The 20,956-nt window shown below is 50.6% G+C and overlaps 8 protein-coding genes across 8 annotated transcripts; 5 read left to right on the top strand and 3 right to left on the bottom strand.

Annotated features, from left to right (window-relative positions):
- Positions 1-182: 182 nt before the first annotated feature.
- Positions 183-3,260, top strand: BO88DRAFT_423359 (uncharacterized protein; the record flags this gene model as incomplete). The annotated part of the gene is made up of 4 exons (XM_025708641.1): positions 183-1,423; positions 1,464-1,521; positions 1,824-2,901; positions 3,211-3,260. 4 exons carry the CDS (start codon positions 183-185, stop codon positions 3,258-3,260), a joined length of 2,427 nt encoding a protein of 808 aa, XP_025565254.1.
- Positions 3,261-4,355: 1,095 nt separating this feature from the next.
- On the bottom strand, positions 4,356-5,652 carry BO88DRAFT_334287 (GOLPH3/VPS74 family protein; the record flags this gene model as incomplete). The annotated part of the gene is made up of 4 exons (XM_025702795.1): positions 4,356-4,406; positions 4,462-4,955; positions 5,051-5,297; positions 5,383-5,652. The coding sequence occupies 4 exons, from the start codon at positions 5,650-5,652 to the stop codon at positions 4,356-4,358; spliced, it is 1,062 nt and encodes a 353-aa protein (XP_025565255.1).
- Positions 5,653-6,193: 541 nt separating this feature from the next.
- Positions 6,194-6,877, top strand: BO88DRAFT_230627 (uncharacterized protein). Its single transcript, XM_025702061.1, has one exon. The coding sequence runs from the start codon at positions 6,230-6,232 to the stop codon at positions 6,623-6,625; it is 396 nt and encodes a 131-aa protein (XP_025565256.1). The 5' UTR covers positions 6,194-6,229; the 3' UTR covers positions 6,626-6,877.
- acpA (acyl carrier protein) lies at positions 6,560-7,982 on the bottom strand. The gene is made up of 6 exons (XM_025709420.1): positions 7,465-7,982; positions 7,340-7,357; positions 7,170-7,250; positions 7,058-7,106; positions 6,937-7,023; positions 6,560-6,861 (listed from the first exon to the last, which is right to left on the bottom strand). The coding sequence occupies exons 1-6, from the start codon at positions 7,681-7,683 to the stop codon at positions 6,854-6,856; spliced, it is 462 nt and encodes a 153-aa protein (XP_025565257.1). The 5' UTR covers positions 7,684-7,982; the 3' UTR covers positions 6,560-6,853.
- Positions 7,983-8,049: 67 nt separating this feature from the next.
- Positions 8,050-9,116, top strand: BO88DRAFT_383663 (NuoI/complex I 23 kDa subunit family protein; the record flags this gene model as incomplete). The annotated part of the gene is made up of 3 exons (XM_025704671.1): positions 8,050-8,327; positions 8,482-8,747; positions 8,805-9,116. The coding sequence occupies 3 exons, from the start codon at positions 8,050-8,052 to the stop codon at positions 8,933-8,935; spliced, it is 675 nt and encodes a 224-aa protein (XP_025565258.1). The 3' UTR covers positions 8,936-9,116.
- A 2,199-nt stretch (positions 9,117-11,315) lies between these two features.
- On the bottom strand, positions 11,316-14,255 carry BO88DRAFT_423362 (putative 60S ribosome biogenesis protein Rrp14; the record flags this gene model as incomplete). Its single annotated transcript, XM_025708642.1, has 7 exons — positions 11,316-12,818; positions 12,936-13,019; positions 13,130-13,302; positions 13,359-13,363; positions 13,533-13,643; positions 13,708-13,930; positions 14,009-14,255. 7 exons carry the CDS (start codon positions 14,253-14,255, stop codon positions 11,316-11,318), a joined length of 2,346 nt encoding a protein of 781 aa, XP_025565259.1.
- A 2,617-nt stretch (positions 14,256-16,872) lies between these two features.
- hel10 (putative high expression lethality protein Hel10) lies at positions 16,873-17,531 on the top strand (the record flags this gene model as incomplete). Its single annotated transcript, XM_025708093.1, has 2 exons — positions 16,873-17,171; positions 17,234-17,531. 2 exons carry the CDS (start codon positions 16,873-16,875, stop codon positions 17,529-17,531), a joined length of 597 nt encoding a protein of 198 aa, XP_025565260.1.
- Positions 17,532-19,293: 1,762 nt separating this feature from the next.
- BO88DRAFT_402821 (mitochondrial 37S ribosomal protein uS2m) lies at positions 19,294-20,931 on the top strand. The gene is made up of 3 exons (XM_025706205.1): positions 19,294-19,378; positions 19,448-19,645; positions 19,722-20,931. Exons 1-3 carry the CDS (start codon positions 19,351-19,353, stop codon positions 20,618-20,620), a joined length of 1,125 nt encoding a protein of 374 aa, XP_025565261.1. The 5' UTR covers positions 19,294-19,350; the 3' UTR covers positions 20,621-20,931.
- The last annotated feature ends 25 nt before the right edge of the window (positions 20,932-20,956 follow it).

Here is a 20,956-nt window from a genome sequence, read left to right on the forward strand (position 1 = left end):
GGATCAGGAGGCTGCCTGCCTCGTGGCGCCCGATACTGTACATCTTAGGGCTATAAACTGGTTTAAATCTTCACTCACCTGCAGAACGCTATTCTATTTTTCAGTATCTGTATCAATTCAATTCAACTTATCACAATACATTCTTCAGGGTCTTAAGCTCACACGAGCAGATACGCACTAGCATGTCTTCTGATACGAACCTCAAAGACCCTACCGTCCTTCACAAGGTCGCACGGGTAGTACATGCATGGAAGCGAGAATCAAGCATGCTACAAATGGTCACTTCATTCATCTCAAAGCCCCCATCGATTCAAACGGCAGACGCTCGTCAGCATACCGTATGGTTGTTTGATAACACTGCCTATCAGGTACCGGCGCCCACAGCATCAAGACAGGCATCATGGCACGCAGAAGTCGTTGCCTGCGCTTTCCGCAAGAATAGCCGAAGGGATATCACCAAGCTCGTCGCCATGATTGCAGACCTCATTGGACTGGACGGAGAGATGGGAACAGACAAGGAGACACGCCATCGGATAACAGAACGACTACAGCCATTCCTGTTCCATACTGCCTCTGCACACTTGATGACACTAGAAACTCCCTTGCCGAACAGCACCATCCAGATGCAGAAGATCGGGCCCACCGATCAGAGTGGCATCAGTAGTCAGACAATCAGCGCGAACAGCAAGCACATCACAGATGGCACTAAAATCCGATCATATCTTCGAGGTTGGGGAAACCAGGTTTTCATGGACACCATCTTTGCTGGTCCAGAAGGTTGGCTTGTCATCTCCGACATCGACGATACAATCAAGTACACCAAGACTTCTGAGACCACTGGCATCCTTCGAACCACGTTCGTTGAAGACCCCAAGCCTATTGCCGGAATGCCTCAACTATATGCCCATATCCAGAACCAGCTTGTACCCGCATGGTTCTATGTCTCAGCTTCTCCTTATAATTTGTACCCTTTTTTGCACGGATTCCTTGGTTCATATTTTAGTCCGGGTACGATGATTCTTCGAGACTCATCCTGGTTGGATATCAGCGAGCTAGTAAAGTCCTTCACCGTCAACACACACGAGTACAAGGTGGACCGCGGGGAGAAAATTCATGGATGGTTTCCCAGGCGCCAAGTGCTCTGTATCGGAGACTCCACCCAGCAAGATCCCGAGGCCTACGCAGAACTTTATAAGAGACATCCGCACTGGATCCAAGCGATTTGGATCAGGAAGGTTACAGACGTGCCTCATTTGGATGAACAGAACTCCCCAGAGAGATTCAAAACTGCCTTTGCGGGTATTCCAGAAGACGTGTGGAGGGTGTTCGAACAACCGGCGGAAGTGCATCATCTGGTGGCTGAACTTAAGTCAAGCAGTCGACAGGCACAGTCCCCAAAACAAGGCCAGAAACTTCCGCCACCGTCAAAAGACATGGTGATGAGCTCAATATCGCCTGATCAGTCAATCTGTTGACGGTGCTGAGATAAGCCGTTCTCTCCTGGGTTACGTCAACATGAGAGTATGTTCACCCGCAACCACGGTGGCTGCAGCCCACTCCAGAATTTATACTAAGCTCTCTTGTGCCCAAGGGTTGCAGATCATTTTATTTTCCCCCAAGTTACAGGAAGAAGCTCAGAATATACCAAAGTCAAGGCTTATCCACTGAAAGAATCTGTCCCACCTGGCACTAAGCATAACGAAGGTTCGCGGCACTCACTGTCGCAGCGGTTCATATCAATTGAGTTTGAATACTCTTTTAGTTACGATAGGAGACTGCGACCCTATCACGCATTAGAGAAGCCGAAGCGAATCGCCATGAAGCCTGCAAAGCCTCAGTCAACCACGATGGACGAACAGACGTTCGTGCCACCAACAATGAGAGCGCTTTACTTCAGCCCGGCATCAACAGCCGTCACAGACCACACATCTATGGACGAGCCTAGGACGGATTCCCACGTGAAGTTCGACACGGACTTCCAAACTCCCATCCCTTCAGGGAACGACTATCTCGTCAAGGTGCAGGCAGCCGCCTTTTCCCATGATGAGCTCCGGCTATCTAATATTCTGAACCCATCCAAGTCCATTCCGCAGATCCCTTTGCATAGTTTTTGCGGTAAGGTCATTAGTACCCCTGAAAAAGACCACTGGAACCCAGACGGGCCCAAGTTCAAGGTTGACGACGCCGTCTTTGGGCTGATCAAGCACACGCGCGACGGTGCAGCAGCCGACTACGTCATCGTTTCGGAAGATGAGCTGGCGTACAAGCCCAAGAACATCAGCGCTGCTGAAGCAGCTACCATACCCATGCCCGCCTTGACGGCTTGGGAGGCGATATTCAAGTACGCCGGGCTTGACACCGCCGACGTTAAAGAGGGGCGCCACCAGCTACGGGTTCTCATTACCAACGCGCGCAACAATGAAATTGCCACTCAGGCACTACAGTTGCTTCGATCGCATAAGCTCTTCCCGCACTCGCGGCCCTGGATCTGCGCAACCTGTGACGCTGAAGATCAGGAGGATTACCTGCGGAAAGAATTCAACGTGGACGCGACAATCTCTGCGCCACTTCCCCTACCACATGACTATGATCTCGGATCTATTTTTCGCAAGAACCGCTGGGACCCGGTAGATGTTGTCCTGGACTGCGCTGGTCAGGAGATGTTCGAGCAAGCACACTCTCCAAAGGTCATCAAAGAGCATGGTGCTGTCCTGACCGCGGTAGACTCGACGCCGGCGGAAGCCAGGGACCCTCTCCATGACGATGAGCCACGCAAGGATGGCGTGCTTAGTCGCTTCATTATTGTCAGCCCCAACGGTGAAGCCTTGAGCCGGATTTCCGAGCTAGTTGAAGCAGACGAGGTCCGAGGGAGGGTCGAGAGTATCAAGGACTTGGTTGACGGCACGGACGTGCTATCCGCGGGGGCGGCAGGAGCGGGCGGAGGACGACGGGGAGGAATGATGGTGATCCGGGTTAACTAGCATGAAGCGTTTGATATCTATCAATTTCGTGATTTTTTATTAGAAAGCAGTATGACAGCAGTGAATGTACCATACTTGGCAGCTACATTAGCGATTAGACCCATCAATCTTTAGACTAGTAAATCTATAGACCATCGTCAAAGTGCATACCAAGGAAAAGTATCTCGTTAACCCGGGCGCATGAGATGGATTGATACCCAAATTCTTTTCTTGTTATTGAATCTTACAGGTAGACGAAGCACACCCTTTAAAGTAACTAACGACATGGTGGAAGAGTAAAGCGCTAGAAGGACAATCAACAGACAGAAAAGAAGAAGAGGAGTAGAAACACGTACAGGCTCAATCCGAGTCAGGTGCAGCATAGGATAAACAAGAAACTCACACACGACAATACTTTGGTGTGACCTGATGATCAAAAAAGAGAAAAGAAAAGAAGAATCGATAGGAAGGAAGACATTCGACAGCACAAGCCACCCGGTATACATGGTAGATACATTCATAAATGGGACGGAGTAGACGGAGAGAAAAGGGACAGGTAATTTTTAAGCGCCCTCTGCTACACATGTTGAGGGAAGAAAAGAGAATGAAAGAGAGGGGGGGGGTTTGTTATGGGGATGATTAGAGGAAGTTGAAACAATTGGAATAAAAACTTAGGTAGAAGAAAGAAAAGGAAGGGGGAAAATAGTAGAAGAAAATAAATTTTTTAAAGGGAAATAAAAGGATCATAAATAGAATAGTAGATAAAGTAAAAGCAGAGGTCCGTGCAAGACCTCGTTGGATGTCTCTGTCTCCATGTGTAGCACTCATTCTTATTCTCTCTTTATTTTTTTTTTTTCTTCTTTCGATGAATTTGGCTGTCTGATGACAAAGGCACAAACCAGTTGCGTCCTTGTCATGGCATACCGGGTTCAATGTTCTGGATGGCGCCCCGGTGCTGGTTGTCTGTCCTGACTGCATGCATCTGAACGGGATTTAACTCCCCAGAGGTGCGTACAATTCCTGTGGGAGTTGGGGGCTGTTTGAGAAATACATATGACATGGCCGCGCTTTGCCTCCTTGAGAAAAGAGAGGGAACAAGCGAGTCGATGGGTGGAAAAGAAAGCTGTGGAACAAAAGCAGACAATGAAAACACAGATCAATGGAGATCGAATCGAACATCCCGTGCAAAACAATGCAAGACGGATTTCATATAAACGCCACTCTGCCAGTTCCAACCGGTAAACCGGTGACTACTTCAAGATGAAGCCAAGTAGAGCTCCCCCGGGGTAGTTGTTTTGTTGACTCAGAAACCAATAGCATAAGGGGAAATAATAGGGAAGTAAAAAGACAAACTAGGTTGGGGACTATAGCAGATGACGAAGAATGATGATACCCTTACAGTAGGGAGTCGAGTCTAGTGAAAACGCTCAAACATGCTGCCACAATCTGCAAGAGAATTAGCATTGGGCGCAGAGTAGTCAATGGATGAGGAGAAACGTACCTCCATCTGAAGTTCTCGGTCCTTCGATTTGTTCACCTCGTCGTTGATAGCCTGTGCCAGATTGGCTCCAATGGCCTGCGACCCTCCTGCCCTCCGGGCAAATGGCCACTGAGAGTATTCAGCAAGCAACTCATCCACCTGCGCGAATGCCCTTTCGCGGGCCTCGTGACTCATTGTGACCAGAGCGTTCTCCAGCACGTTGGCCGCATAGGCCGCGCATACCATGGTGATGGTTCGTAGGTAACGGAACTCGACGTCTTCAGGAAGCCATGCATTGGCCGGGAGGATCACTGTACGGCTGCTGCAGACGTTGCGGACGCGGCGGTGGAGATCGTCCTTGGCGCCTCCATCGGCGACGGGATGCGTAGCCATGTCGAAGAGGAGGAAGTTCCGCTTTTCGGTGCGGAGGATACCCTTGTCTACCAGACCTTTGGCGAGGCGTTCGCGCACTTGCTTGAGTTGGTAGCCAATCTTCATCAGATTCCATGTTTCACCTGCCCGGAAGACATGTCGCGTCAGCCAATGCGTCAATAGCAATCGCGGAAGAATCAATAAGGAATATGATCGGAGATGCTCCTGCGTAACGTACCGCTCAACAAATCGATCCAGGAGTTCACGCTCATCTTCTCACTCGACTTCATTATCTTCAGCGCCTCGTCCAGCAAGACCTCCCCAGTTAGCGTATCGTCGACCACCTCAATCACCCGATCGGCCAAAGGGAAACGTCGCCGAGAGGAGTCCTTCTGCATGCTGATCCGACCACGGAGCGCTAACTCGATCACGATGCATCCTCGGAGAGCGTAGGAGATGTTCTCGTTCCAAAAAGACAGATAACCCTACAGCGACACCAAACCATCCCGGGCGCGCCTGTCAGTCATTGAACACCGGGTGTAGATGCGCGTAGCTAGGCTAGGGGCTCACCTGCTTATCCTTCAAGCCCAGCAGAAGCACCTCCTCCATCAGCGTCAACTTGGGCTGCTTGCTGCGTTCCTCCGTCTCACTGATGTCCCTAGGATCGAAGGCGATTTTGTGACCGTTTTCGGAGCTGGTGAACGAGGTCTCGGGGATGCGGTTATCCAGCGACGAACCATTTCTCGACACGGGCGAAGAGACTCTGCTGTCGTCGTTGTCTTCGGCGCCAGCGACTCGACCGCCACCTCTCCGGCGAGTCAAGCCCCCGGCTGAGGCCATGAGGATCTAAATGCGGCTGGAAGACGGGAGTGGGGGAGGAGGGAGGGATGAAGGGAACCAGGGTGGTGTCGATAAGCACGCAAATGATGGAGTCTATGCCGTTATCGTCTGCGACATGGACAGATGTTTGCTTATTGGGCCGGTGCCTGGTGATTTTCTTGGGGGAGAGGAAGATCGGAGGTTGGAGTTGCTAAAATGGAAGAGTGACGCCGGAAAGTTTGCTAGGCGGGAAATTGTCAGGGGGGGGTTGTGGTGGAAGACGACGACGAAGAGGAAAGGCAGGCCGACAATCAATGGGGGAAGAAGGAGACGGGCGGCCAGAGAAGTGGGTAACTGAGCCGAGCAGCGACAATAAACCCCAATTCAGCCCGGTGAGAACTCAAGACAAGAAAAAAGGGTGGTGGTGGTGGTGGGAGATAAAACCCGGGGAGGGAAGTTGGATGGAGGAGATATAAAGATTGATGCGGTCGATGCGGTCGCTAAGGCTATCTGGCGCTTGGTCTTCCTTTGGCTGGGCGTCTCCAGTTAGTTAGTAGTAAGTAGTTGTTGCTTCTCCGGTGACGGACCCCATTCTTTTATGGCCACTACTACTACTTACCTACTTACTACTACTTATCTACTCCCAGCCCACTCGGTTCCAGGCCCCTGCGTGTGTTATTTTTATTTTTATTTTGTTTTCTCTCTCTCTCTCGCTCTCTGCTTCAGTCGCATTAGCATTGGTTCCAAGGCTGCAGCAGGAAATCCCAGCCCTTCTCACCTTTATTATGCTGGCTGGGGCCCTGCACTTCAATTCTCGTTGATTGCTCCCGAATCGGTAGCCTCCACGTCATCCCACGGAACCGCATATCAGATTCGTTCCGACCTGAACACCGCGTGCAATTCCAAGCTTAATTTGACGCTATCAGTTCCCTCAGTATTGCTTTCTCAGCAAATGAAGATATTTCTTCAACAACACTCAATAAAGAAAGAATAAGATGTTTCATACGAAAAGACCAGCCAAAATCAGTCAAAACTGCATTGAAGATGATATACACGATATAATAGAGTGAAAGAGCACAGGCATGTATCAGCATACAGAGTAGCGTGACCGACTCCGGGTACCTCCACTATGGCAAGTCCCATGTAGATGCACGCCAGCATTCCCTTTCCTTTCTATTCTAAATCCCCCAATCCACTCCGAGTCCTCGCATTACGTTCATATTTAGTGAGCTAGCAAAGTAGTCAGTACGGAATCCCCGCAAGCCATGTTCAATTGCACAACAAAGTGTGTTATGTTAAACTTACCATCGGGCTGACCAAGGATGTACTCAACAGCCTTGTCAACTATAGCAGAAGGGATGGTCAGTATATGTTCTCCGGCGTCGCAATACCCTGCAAGGGCATCTCATCCCAATGCTGCACTTACCGCTGTGGATGGAGTCGGCCTCCTTGTCGGGGATCTCAATGCTGAACTCCTATAGACATCCCTATCAGTATACAATGTCATGTATAAGCCAGGGTATATTCGATATCCATACCTCCTCAATGGCCATGACGACCTCAACGGTATCCAAGCTGTCCAGACCGAGGTCGTTCGCGAAGTGAGAGGCACCGTTGATCTGTTACATCGCGACCGTTAAGCTATGATTCTTTACCCGCGGGAAATCCCGGCCAATGACATCGGGCGTCATCGGGTATCCAAACTAACCTTGCTAGCATCGGAGACCTGTAAAAATTCCAGCCTGTCAGTCACTGTGCTTGTTTTATATTTCTTGATAGCTTGAAATTCCTCGCCTTGAGCGAGAAGTTGAAAACGCGCGATTCCGGACGCACCTTGTCAAAGTTCTTCAGAAGGTTGACTATCCGACCCTCAACCTCATCCTTGTTGAGACCGGCGGGAGCGGAGTAGAGTCTGACACCCTGGTAGGCAAAGCGAGGGGCGAATTGGGCCGGACGAGCGACAGGAGAGCTACGGATCTGGAAGGGAGCCGGAGTCTTGACGGCACGAGGAACGGAGGCCCTGAGGGAGCGGACGACAGCGGAGCGGAACATGATGGCAGGAAGGTGAAGTTGAAAAGGGAGGCTTAAAAGGGCCTGAATAGGAAGAAGAGGTGGAGTGGGGGGGGAGAATGAGGAGGAGAAGGTAGTGATGGAATGGGGAAAGATTGGTGGAAATGAAGCGATGGATGATGAACGGGTTTGGATTCTGTTGCGGCTCGGAGGAAGCAAAATCCTGGCGGCGGGCCAATCACGGGGCGGCAGAAAGCCATGACCTAAGCAGGCCGGCGACCCAAGCAGAACTTCGTCGACTTCCACCTCCAACCGCTTCTGGTTCGAATTGCTGCTGTTCCCCCCCTCTGCCAATTGACCTCCCCCCTCGTCATCCCCGCTCTTTCGCGCGCTTCTTCGACTTCCGCGATGGCCGCCCCCAAGTCCGTCGCCAGGCTCGTCGCCTACTCTCGTCCTACAGCCTTCCCTCTCCGCTCTTCGCCCTTGGGATCCATCGCAAACTTCTCTTCCTCGGTGAACCGGGCAGCTACGCCAGCTGGTCCCCCCCAACCGGGCTTCCGTCTGCCCCCTCCGAAGAAATGGGACGAAGGCACTGAGTCTTCTCTCGACAAGGCCGGAAAGTACTTCCTTATGGCTGAGTTGTTGCGCGGCATGTACGTCGTGCTGGAGCAGTTCTTCAGACCTCCGTAAGTCGTCCTATCCAGCTTCGTTAGGTCTGCCTCGGTGCATATCATCATCAGAACGCCTCGTGGACCTTCTAAGCCTGTCTATTACTTTTCATTATCTTGGGGAGGATTGTTCTGTCTCAATGGATCTGCGGCTGATGCGCTGGTCGTTTAGTTACACCATCTTCTACCCCTTCGAGAAGGGTCCTATCTCCCCCCGTTTCCGTGGCGAACACGCTCTGCGTCGCTACCCCACCGGTGAAGAGCGCTGCATTGCCTGCAAGCTCTGCGAGGCTATCTGCCCGGCCCAGGCTATCACCATCGAGGCTGAGGAGCGTGAGGATGGAAGCCGTCGCACGACGCGTTACGATATCGACATGACCAAGTGCATCTACTGTGGTTACTGCCAGGAGAGTTGCCCTGTCGATGCTATTGTTGAGAGTGAGTAACCAGTAAAATTATGTAGGACGTGAGTCGTTTACTGACAATGTCGCGTAGCTTCCAACGCCGAGTATGCCACCGAGACCCGTGAAGAGCTGCTGTACAACAAGGAGAAGCTTCTCGCCAACGGTGACAAGTGGGAGCCCGAAATTGCTGCTGCTATCAGAGCCGATGCTCCTTACCGCTAAGCGGCACCTGTATTTGCCAATGATGACACCGGACACGGTGTCCATGTGACACTCCCCTTGAAAGAGATGCGAGAAAAACATGATATTAGAAAGAAAGTCTTTCCGACCTAGAAAGCCTGGCTTGTAGCCACCCCCAATTATCCCCCACGCTGTACATATCTCACGCCCGTCCCCTTTCGCCTCCCTGATTACCTTCTGTACTAGTCGGGTCTACCGGAATTGATCAGATCGGCCACTCGATTCCGGGTCTGGTTTTGTCTTTGATGTTGAAGGAAATCCTGCATGTTGTGTTGTTTTTTACTCTTGTTTGTCTAGGGATCCAATCAAAGAATTTTTTCCTTTGTTAGTGCAGCAAACATATTCAACTATAAGCTATGAAATCACATAGTAATACACTGGTCTGCCATACTCTCCGCCACTCACTCACAGCCCAACCAAACACGCAATGTCTACATCACTACAGCACTCAGCTAGCAATCTCTCCCACCAGCACCCGCCTATTGTTATTACCTACTCCTATCAATCGGAATTATCGGATATATCCTACCCTCCATACAAAACCACCCATACTCAGCAACAGACATAACCACCCCTATATCCGATAAGCTATAGTGGATAAACCCATCTCGACCAACATGATACTTTCACAGTATACAGGACACCTACACCGCAACTCTGCCTCCATATCCAACAAGGTCCAGACCGTCCACAGAAGCGTACTGTCCAATGAGTACCTGAATAGATGATACTCAACCACAGACCTCCCACGGAACTACCACTCATCTCTCCCACAAAACAAAAGGGAACTGCCATTTCTTTCTCTCCCTCAATCTCTGGTAGCGACGAGAACGTCCCGTCCCGTAGTCTGTAACAAAGCAACAGAAGTACAACAGAGCTAGTAGTAGGTTAAGGTTACTTAGTGTTGGGAGCTTCTTTGTGCAGTAGCAGGTTGACACGTTTCAGTGCTGGTAGATGAGTGTAGGAGAATGCCTTGACACAATCCTTAAATTCATACTGTGATATGTTTGAAAGCTATTAAGCATATCTGTAGACCCTTCTAGACTTCCATATGTCCCTTCCCGTCCTGCATATGGGAGAGATATTCGCTCACGGCATATCCCAAACATCTACAAGACTCATGAACTTCGATATACCAGAATAGCTATATAAGCCCTTCCATCACGAGATGGGCCCGTATACAATGAAAGAATAACCATCCTATCCCATCCCATCCAACCCAGCCCAGCCCAGCCCAGCCCTCATTCCCTAACTACCCACCCATCGATATGACTACCACCACCACCACCCTCTCCCTCCTCGTCTTCCACGGCTCCCCCCTCGACTTCATCAAATACCGGCACGCCGTGCTCCTCCTCACCACATACCCCGACAACCAACAAAGCATGTTCCACATCACGGGGCCCCCCGGGGGATTTAAATTCGTTGAGGTAACCGGGGCGAATCCCACGCAGAGCGCGAAATTAGAGCGGAATATCCCTGTCGTAACGACGGTAAGTAGTGATAATAACTCTACTACTATCTCTAGGAAGATGATCAGGGATGCGTGCGCTAGGGTTAAAGTGCGGAATGATCTCCCCGGGTGGAATTGTCAGAATTGGGTGGGCGAGGCATTGTCGGAGTTGGTCAAGATTGGGTGTTGTACCGAGGTGCAGAGGGGGTTGGCTGTTGATGGGATGGTGGATGCGTGTTTGGAGGCGAGGGATGAGAGGTTTGCTTAATTCTTTCTTTCACATAATGGGGAGGGGTTGGGGGTAAAAGTTTTGAGTTGGTTTGATATGGTGATGATGATAGATTGATAGATGGTGGTGATAGATGATAGATGATGGATGATGGGTAACTCTTTCGGGTTCATGACTTATGAGGTATAAGTTGGACGGAGTTACGACATAGACAAAAGTTTGCTGGCAGACAATTTTAACGAAGATGATGATGATGGATCACTACCATGCTGCACTTCATTACTCAAACAAATTCGTACATGAATGTGGTAGTTGTGCAAGCTCAGCTGGCATAAAAAACAACAAACAAAGACAAAAAATGCTTCGTGAGATTCGGTATATATGCACAAAATGAACAGAGAACCTCCAGAGTTTAAACTCCCCAAACACCGTTTCTCCAATGCCCGCACTCCCTTCAACTTTTTGGTCTCGAGCTTCTTTTGCTCAATCTGTAGCATGTTTCTGCTCCTCTCTGAATTTTCCCTTTTGTTCTTCCTTTTTCTTTTGATTATTTTGTTTTCTGAATCTTCCGGCCCCCATTCTTCTGTGCGTGTATGTACACATGGTCAGAGGTTGCAGCTTGGTATTACACTTTGGACGGGTCTCCACTCCTTCTTCCAACACAGCAGCACAATGTTTGCTTATTTCTTGCCTCCAGACTTGGCCTTGAAGCTGCCCTCAAAGCCCGGTCTGGACTTCTTCTTACCTCCTCCGGCCTGCTTCTTCTTGCCGCCTCCCTTGTTGCCCTTCTCCTCTCGGCGCTTCCGGAGGTTCTCTTCACGCTTCTGCTGCTTCATGTCCTTGCCCTTCTTCACGGCTTCCAGACGCTCCTTCCATTCGCGCTCGGACTTCTTCTTCGCCGATTCCTTGCGCTTGAGCGCCTTCTTCAGCAACGATGTGTCGTCACGGACCCGTTCGCCATGTGCCCGCTTCTTCGCGTTAAGCCACAGGTCCTTCTCTTCGATGTCAGCCCGCTTCTGCTCGTCCATAGCGGCGAGCTTGGCCTTCTTCGCTTCAACAGCCTTCAGGGCTGCGGCAGGGTCTTTAGGACCGTGGCTCTTAGGTTGTTCCCGGACTCCGGAAAGAGTGGGGTCGGCGTGTTGGCCATCTGCGAAGACGACGCGGCCAAAAGCGTAGTTGTTGTTCGAGCCGACGGAATCAGCCGGGGAGCGCGGGGAGGCGAGGAGGGATCCCGAGCCACCAGGAGAAAAGCGGCGAGCCATGGCTTCATCCTTCAGCCGTTGCTCCTCTTCTCTAGCCTTTTGGCGCAGCTCCTTCTTGTGCGCTTTGCGTTGCTCGGCTTTTTGGCGGCGAGCTTCGATTAGCTCTTGACGGTTTCTAGCGGGCTTTCCGTTGAGCCCATCGGCATGGCGGGCTGCGCGAAGTTCATCGAGCCGCTTCTGTAACCGTTGCTTGAGCTCATCGGGGGTAGGCTTGAGAGGCTTAGGTTCGGAGGTGGAGGATTTGGAGGCTTCGGTGGAGGGAACAATGGAGGATATGGAAGAGCTGCCCGATTGGGGATTGGAAGCATCGAAACCAGGGGAGTTGGGGGTGGACGCAGAAGAGGATGGTTGTTCTTCTTGTTCGGCGTTAAACTCGAGCGAGAGACCTTCGGCGGGGACGCCATCCGCAATTTCGCTGTCATCACTATCGCTGTCCTCTTGTTCTTGTTTTTGTTCCTTGGTCTTGTTGGCGGGGGTCGACTCGGATTTTTGCACAGCAGGTGTTTCGGTCTCTTCGGGCTGCTCGGCTACCTTGACCTTCCTAGCGGCTTCCTTGGCCTTCTTCTTCTCCTTCTGGGCAGCTTTCTTCTGGGCCTTCTTTTCCTCCTTCAACTTCTTGCGCGCTTCTGCCTCTTCAGCCGACTTGGCGGATGTGCGCTCCGCATCGGCCGAGTCTTCAGCCTGCTTTTGCTTCTTTGAGTTGGCATCTCCTCTCTTCAACCCTTCCTTGGGCTTCTCGGAGCCGAGTTCACCGTTGTCAGAAGAGTCGTCTCCTTCCTCATTCCCTTCCTCGTCACGTTTACGCTTGCGTGCATTCTCGTCCATCACATCCTTGGCTGACTTGGCGGAATCGGGGTCCAACTTCGCCCGCTTGGCTTCACGGGCCTGCTCCTTAGTCTGCTTCTTGCGCTGCCATTGATCCTATTCCAGGAACCACTGGTCAGCTGTGTCTTAAGCGCGACGCTAGATGAGACAAAGGGAGAAAAGGAAGGGCAGCAGGAAATTTTGCAGCAAGAAAAGATTGGACAAGTCACATACACTGCCATCTTCGCCGTAATAAAATTTCGCCGGGATCAGCGACAGTAAACCGTCGAAGGCCTGAGCATGGCTTCGCAGGCGTTCCTGAAGAAGAAAAAATAGAGGAGGTCAACCTCGTGATCGGGCATAATGCAATGCACGGAACAACACACCTCGATATCATCCATCCTTCAAGAAACAGAGTGACCGCAGACCTTCCAAGGGATCCAAGCCGTTGAACCAGTAATATACTGGAGGTTGATGAGAAATTTGGGCAACGCTCGGTCGAACGTAGTGAAGGCCGCGATACCTCGAAAAAATTGGGTGGGCAGGTTGAAATCTTGGCGCTCTGTCTCCGCTCGGCTGTTCACCGCCCGCGCACACAAGACTGTTGTTCGGATTAAAGTTTGACCTTGTGCAGCAGCAACTGGTCAATGAGATTACAGCTACTAAATAACTACAGTACTATGCCCACTCATCATTATACAGCTACGATAAGTCGGTGCACAAAAGACTTGAGTTTGTCCATACCATACAGAACCTCATCGACTTCATAAAGAACCCCACACCATATAGACAGCAGGTTTTTTCATCAGGTACCAGCCCATGATGATTTACTCTTGCACTTTCAGTAGTGCTGGCTCTGGCACATCCAATTCCGGACATTCTTCGCTTTGAATGTCAGTGATATTGTCATAAGGAAATGGAATCGTCCAGATTAAATCGAACCTAGATAGGAAACCCATTCATTAGAAAATCATCTAGCCCAAGACCAAACCCTCTAATAACTTACCGATCTTCAGGATATTCAGGAGGGTCCTCATACCCCAGCTCCTGGACAATCTGCCTCATCTTCCCATGGCGCCAGGAGATCAGAATATTCCCTGTTCCCTTGTACTCTTTGATCCGTTTCGCCACACACTTAACGTGATTGCGCTTGCAAGATGTATCAACGGAGAGGCCAAGGTCTTGCGCGACGGGGAGGACGGTCTCATAGGAACGCCTATGCTGGCCTCCTGAGCAGTCACCAACATAAACATTAGCTTATTCGGCCTGAAAGTAGCAATAACCGCGTGGAATGCGCCATATCTTACGCTTATTGATCTTGGGTGCCATCACATGGCCAATATCATAAGGTGACCCCACGCCGAATACTTCCCGGAGGCACTCGGCGCGTTTGAACCCATCGGCATTTAGTCCACTGTCCCCGGGATCGGGGGGTTTCTCGCCATGACGGATGAGATACACTGTCGGGGGGTTGGGGTTGGGTGTAGATGTTGGGGACGCGTGTAAGATTGTGGAGAGGCATAGGGGGGATAGTAGAATGAGTACGGATTTCATTTTGTGGCGAGGCCCAGCTGATGCACTATATATATATCCGACAATATTTGCTGGGGTATCAGACGTAAGGTCAACACATCGATAACTAGTAGTACAGGTCAGGAGGCCTCTGATGAATGATCTCGAAGTTGAAAGACTCTTTTGAAAGCTCCCCCATTTTTGCTGCATTCCAGGGAAGGAACGCTACGCAATAAGTATTTAAAGCAGAAGCAAATACGCAGTGGCACCCCCTGCCACCTACAGGCGTGGATCTACAATTGTCGCACACCATAATTGCAAACCCAACTATGAGCGAATTTTCAGGATGATCCATGTGTTCATCGTAGGGAAAGAAAAAAAAAAAACTCGGTGACGGTCGCAAGTGGGTGCTGATTACAGTTGAAACATGCTTCCGCCCTCTCCATAGTATACTACCAACTTACTGAAGTCGCAGTTGTCGGTCAGGCGGGCTATCCACCACGAGAGGCACCGCGTAAAGTATAACCTTAAAGGCGACCAATCTGTTTGCTTCCACCAGCTGGTCGCTGGAGTCAGATGATGATCTGTCTAGACTAGTTCTTGGGGGTTTGAGGGGCACTTTTTGAGAGTACCTTGCGAATACTTGAGATGTTTATCGTGGAATGAAATGAATTATGTGGTGCCGCGTGGGCTAGCTGAGTGTAGGAAGATCGAGATGTGCAACATGGTAGTGCGGTTAACCTTGCATTTTGCGTATGCTGGGGAGGTGGTTGTACTGCGTTGGTTGTAAGGGGTTTGGGGGATCTTGGTACGATAAGGTTTGATAATGATGGGTAAGTAGTTGCTTGTTGCTGGGTTGGTGCTGTAAGGCTGTAAGCACAGTAGTGGTTGATTATGGCCCCGCGTTTTTATACATAAAGGAAGGCACTTGGGTCCATGGATCATTCCATCGTGATCGTGATTCTACGAGGGATGACCAAGCATGGTATTTGCAGATTGTACAGCTTATTATTCAGCCTTCTGCCATATTTTGGAAAGAAAATTATTTGCTGCCTACAGTTGACATCATGCTTCAAGGTGGAATCGACAGGTTATCCCTTCAGCTCTGACATCCCGCCCGATGCTAGGCAGAGCACAACAGCCGCCATACACAAGGAAGGGTGTGCGCCCTGAACTAATCTCGGCGCAGCACACCCGAGGATTCGGAAAGACATTCGACAAGGCTAACTCGGCCACCTGTGATCTACAAGATATCTAGACTACCTAAAACCGGGCACATCACCTCTCTATCTACGTATCTGATCTGATCAACTGCCCAGTGGTGCCCCATAGCCCCGAGGCCCGGATCGTTGCAAGTGTCAAGCCGCCAAGGGTCCAAGAGAAGCGAAACCCAGTAAAACTGCCTGGAACCAAAGACGAGTGATCCACTCAGAGACCAGATTCACTCCGGATCCCTCCACTGCTCGTACGTGTTCGCAACACTAGGCGGACGGAATTCTACACTATTAGTGTAGTAATGTGTCTGCCTGCTAATGCCGGTCGTTTTTGGACCCCAGTCAGGAACAAACCCTACTTACTTGGGTAAGTTGTACGTAGAGTATCCGGCAAACACGGAGATGTGCTATTCCGACGATCCGGCATTTCCAGGGAAGGAATTATGGGGGCTTATTTCGGTAAAAAACTCCAGCAGATGGTTGCGAGGTTGAGTGTGTCCAATAGAATAGTGACTAGATGGTATTGGTACTATACAGTATCGGCATCGCGCCATCAGTACGTACGTAGTACTATTTATGGATTCGCACAGCCGTATTCAAGTAAATGTGCGCACGCAGTTGACTAGTTTATGCGATATGCGACAATGGTTGCTAAGCCACTGGGCGGCTGTGTGAGAGAGCCACATGTGAGCTCGGTATGATGTGTAATATTATACCATGGTAACGTCACCGATGTACCCGCGCTAACTCCGAGGCCGAAAATTCTAGTCGCGGCTAGCTCTGGCGCTTACTATGGGGGTGAAGGGAAAGTAAGGGGCCGGATGTGTAATGCGCTGCGTATCGAAGTAATTGCATAATGACAGGCATGATCAACCTGTAGAAGCCCGTTGAAATTTGCCACTGTCAGGCAAAGCAAAAGAAAACGAAAAGTACCTGATCCCCAGGTTGGCGGGGAGCAATTCCGAAAGGAAGACCAGATCAACACCCGCCCTGCGCCCATGATGAACACATGGCACAGCCACCCCGCGCTGCATGGTGGCGGGGGATCTAGTGATTCCGTACGGCATCAGCCTCAACGAACAGCCACAACGGAAGTCGTAATCTCACTTCAAACCGGGTTGATTTCTGACCGGGGGCTGTGACTGAACAGCGTAATTACTTGTTCCCGTGTTTTCTCAGCTGGCGCTGGGCTCTTGGCGTAGCGGGGGCATCATTGAATCTTGGTGGGGCTCACCTTCTGGGCGAGTCAGCACTGCGCCTGCTCAGCCCTGCAGTGCCAGATCACCTTATCCAGTGGCCAAATATCCCACTATAAAAGGCCTGGGAACCCCTCGTTCTGTCTTACATTCCCATCATCTTACCAAATCCCACTCCACTTCCTTCCTCTATCAACCTTACCAATCTATCAATCAACTACCTCTACAACTCCAATCTACATCATAACCATGTCTGGCTACGACGGATACAACAACCAGGGCTACTACGGCCAGCAGCACGGTGGTTACAGCCAGGGCGGCTACGGCCAAGGTGGATACGGCCAACAGGGCGGATACCCCCAGCAGCAAGGATATGGCCAGCAGGGTGGCTATGACCAGTACAGCCAGCACCAGCACCAGCAGCACGGCGGCCAGGGTGGTGCCTCTAGCGACTACTACGGCGGTGGTGGACAGCCCCAGTATGGTGAGGGCCAGTATGGCCAGCAGCACCAGGGTGGTCAGCAGTACGGCCAGGACCAGCGTGGCGAGTATGTTATACACTTTAGTACCTTGATACTCATGAGCTCTAGCTAACATATTTTGTCTCTAGATACAACCAGGGTGCCCCCGGCGGAGCCCAGGAGGGTGAGCGTGGCCTCGGTGGTGCCATTGCCGGTGGTCTTGCGGGCGGATTTGCCGGTCACAAGGCCGATCACGGAATCCTCGGAACCATCGGTGGAGCTATCATGGGAAGCATCGCCGAGGATGCCATCAAGAAGCACAAGCACAAGGACGAGCAGCAGCAGGACTACCAGAGCAGCTATGGTGGCTACCCCCCTCAGGGTGGCCAGTCCCACCACGGCGGCGGTGGCATGATGGACCAGCTCGGCGGCTTCTTCAAGCGATAGACTGTTCTCCTTCTCTCCTAAACCGATTGCTTTCTTCCTGCTTATTCTTACGAATTTCCTTGCGACTACCGTGAATGACTGAAATTTCGACTTTTGCTTCGTTCGGCCGGCCGGGTTTTGGATGAAGAATTATTGATTCGCTTTTTCTACATTTTACTTCTCATTGCTATTACTGAGATCGCTTTGCTTGTTACACATACCCGGCGCGGATGAAATTCTTAATTTTGATACCAACGCTGTATTCCAGTCTACATAGCTCTTCTGTGGTTACGTTACGAAGAATCATACAGTCTTTGGCCTCACTTACTTTTGCTCCCGGACAGTCATTTTGACAGCCGTAGAATTATGAATTCCCACGTAGCCCCATTCTTAGAGAGAAAATCACGATCCGACCATCCTCCCACCACCCACCACTTGACCGATCTTCACGCATTTGAGTTCGCCCCATGATGTTAACAGGATGAGGGGTTTCAGGTTGGTGGCGGGGTGGAAAAGTCTCGACGACTCGACCCCACCCTTTGCTTTTCTGTCTGTTCTCATGCCGGAAAATAAGACGAATCATTTTGAAGGTGATCAGCGAGAGCCAGCTCATCATCGACCAGTAATGTCTGCTGTAACGTCCGATACTACTAACGGTAGGAAGTTTTTGGCCCCCTCACAAAGATACCTCCCAAGGATACTAGTAGTATTGCCGGTTTAGTATCCGACAAGAAAACAAGAATTCCGCACATTCCACGGAAAAGAAAAAAATGCCTCTTTGCATTTCTTCTCCAACTATCTAACCCCACGTTACACAATCTAGAGGGATAAAGAAATAGATCGATGTAACCTCCTCCTCGTCTTGTCTACAATACGATGGTAAAAGATCTCAAGATGAGAAAAGCACACTTTCCCAAAGCGAATAGTGCGAAACTTCTGCGGCCCAACATGTCCCGGCTTACTTATTCCCCCTAACCCAAAATCCCCACCTTGACATCTCGATTACCTTAAACAGATAGATGGATAGATAGATAGATAGACCATCAGTGATCGTGGCTGAGACTGAGCGGTTAAAGGGTCGGATGGATCACCCACACACTGCAAGTTGACTTTGACATATGACCTGACAAATAACCTGGACAGGGATTGGTGAGTACGCGTGTCGCTTCATAGGCAATTGTTTGCCTCGTTTTGGAGCGGAGAAGCTTCGGCTTTATGTATGTATATGATCGTCGCTTTCTCTGTGTGTATCATTATACTGGTCATGTATTTTACCAACCTACCCTACTTTGTACTTACTTGCAGATTGACATTCGGGCGGTTGGCTACCGTGCTGTGTTCTGCATGATGGTCTAGGGGATGTAGTGGTCGATTGGTGGAATCAAGTGACATCCTGCGTACTCTTTCCGGGAGATGTCGGAGGAGTGTAGTACAAGGTTTGTTATTGGGCTGTTGTGTTTGGTCTCTGCTGTTGAGGAATGGTTTGGCGGTCTGGGCGATATGCAAGTGCTACTGTTGGTTCGTTTGACGTTGTCTCTCGTTGCTAGGTACTGGTAGGTAGTCATGTTTGTGTTTGGCGGTTCTCTGGAACATTTAAATCACCGTTCAGGTGGTGTGCTGCAAATACGAAGTAAGCAAGTAGTAGTGTGAGATGGATGCATCGGAATTGCTGGGATCGAGTTGATTTCCCCGACATCTAGAACTGGTTCCGTAAACGGCTTAGCGTATTATTTACCCGCCTCAGGCACCTGTTGTTGCCAAGCCCGACATCAAAAGTTCGAGCGGAAGATTCCCTTGAACCAGCTGCGATAGACCAGAACTCCGGCCAACACAAGACAGTATGATTGTTCGGCAACTTGTGCGGCAAAGTGAGTTCATTCTATGGATTGGAATAATTGATAGGATATATTGGTGCTGATACCCCCGTCTTCATTCAGGCCGCCAGCTTCGGGCTCTTCCCCGTCAGTCGCGCATCTTGTCCCGATTCTCTTCCACGGAGACGACTGGCCAGACTCCAGTACAGACTATCGTTGCAGAGCAAGCACCTCAATTAGAGACGCCTGCACCGGCTGTTGCGGTGCCGGAGCCTGGTACATCTGGTGCACAAGAAAAATTGGATCCGAACACGCTCCGCAGTAAGTACCGCAACATCATGACCGTGAGGCCTGCCGCTGCCTGAAGGGAAAGCTAACACATCCTCCTTCTTTTCAGGGATCAAATTCCACAGTCTCGGTAGCGATGTGACCGGCGTCTACCGGCCAGAGAGCCTCCTCAAAAACCCTCCCAAAGCCACCGACGTTACCCTCGAAATGCTCCTCGCCAACCAGACACACCTTGGACACTCGACTTCCCGCTGGAACCCCCAGAACTCGCGCTATATCTTCGGTATCAGGGAGGGAACTCACATCATTTCTCTTGACATCACGGCGGCTTACCTCCGACGTGCGGCCAAGATCGTGGAGGAAGTTGCTTTCCGGGGTGGATTAGTTCTCTTTGCAGGCACGCGAAAGGGTCAGAAGCGTGCGGTGGTCAGAGCCGCGGAACTGGCTCAGGGATATCACATTTTTGAGCGTTGGATCCCTGGTAGCTTGACCAATGGCCAGCAGATCTTGGGCCATTGCGAAAAGAAGATCGTGAACGGCATGGATGAGACGATTGAGGACCTCTGGAAAGAGGAATTGGAAGGTTACCGTGCACTCAAGCCCGACCTTGTTGTTTGCTTGAACCCCGTCGAGAACGTTGTCCTGTTGCACGAGTGTGGTCTCAACAACGTCCCGACTATCGGTATCATCGACACTGACGCCGACCCGACCCGTGTCACATACCCCATCCCTGCCAACGACGACAGTTTGCGTTCCGTGACTCTGATTGCTGGTGTCCTGGGACGGGCCGGAGAAGCGGGTCAGCAGAGAAGATTGGCGCTAGCGCGTAAGGGTGAGTGGACGTATAAACCCATGCAACCACTCCGTCAACAAGTAGAGGAGACGACTTTGGAGACCGCGGAAGGACAGACGCCTGAAGCCTCTCAGGATGTTGTGTCTGAGGAAGGTTCTTCTGAGGGAAGCCCGCTCGACAAGCCTAAGGAAGGGGCTTCCAAGGATGACGAATAGAGTCGAAGTGTTGACTATTGCTCTTATTGATATCTGTCTGTCTACATCTGAACTTTCGGCTGGGATTGTATTGTATAGGACATTGTAAATTTTCCTTTTCTCTGGTGTTATATCATGTATCAACAATGCTATTTGAATTGATCTCCTGGTCTAGTCTCATGGATTAGGATAGTCTTACTCATTGTTCCCCTTAGCTGTTTGCAGGATTCATGGCCGACCACGCCTTACGCCTAGGTTGACTGCGTTTCAGCCAGCCTCGGTGTCCTATGGGTACTTACTAAAAGGTATTGTCTAATTACAAGTTGTTCATGTGTGTCACAACAAACAGTTGATTCA

The sequence above is a fragment of the Aspergillus vadensis genome (genome assembly GCF_003184925.1).
Source record: "Aspergillus vadensis CBS 113365 unplaced genomic scaffold BO88scaffold_5, whole genome shotgun sequence".
NCBI classification, from domain to species: Eukaryota; Fungi; Ascomycota; class Eurotiomycetes; order Eurotiales; family Aspergillaceae; genus Aspergillus; species Aspergillus vadensis.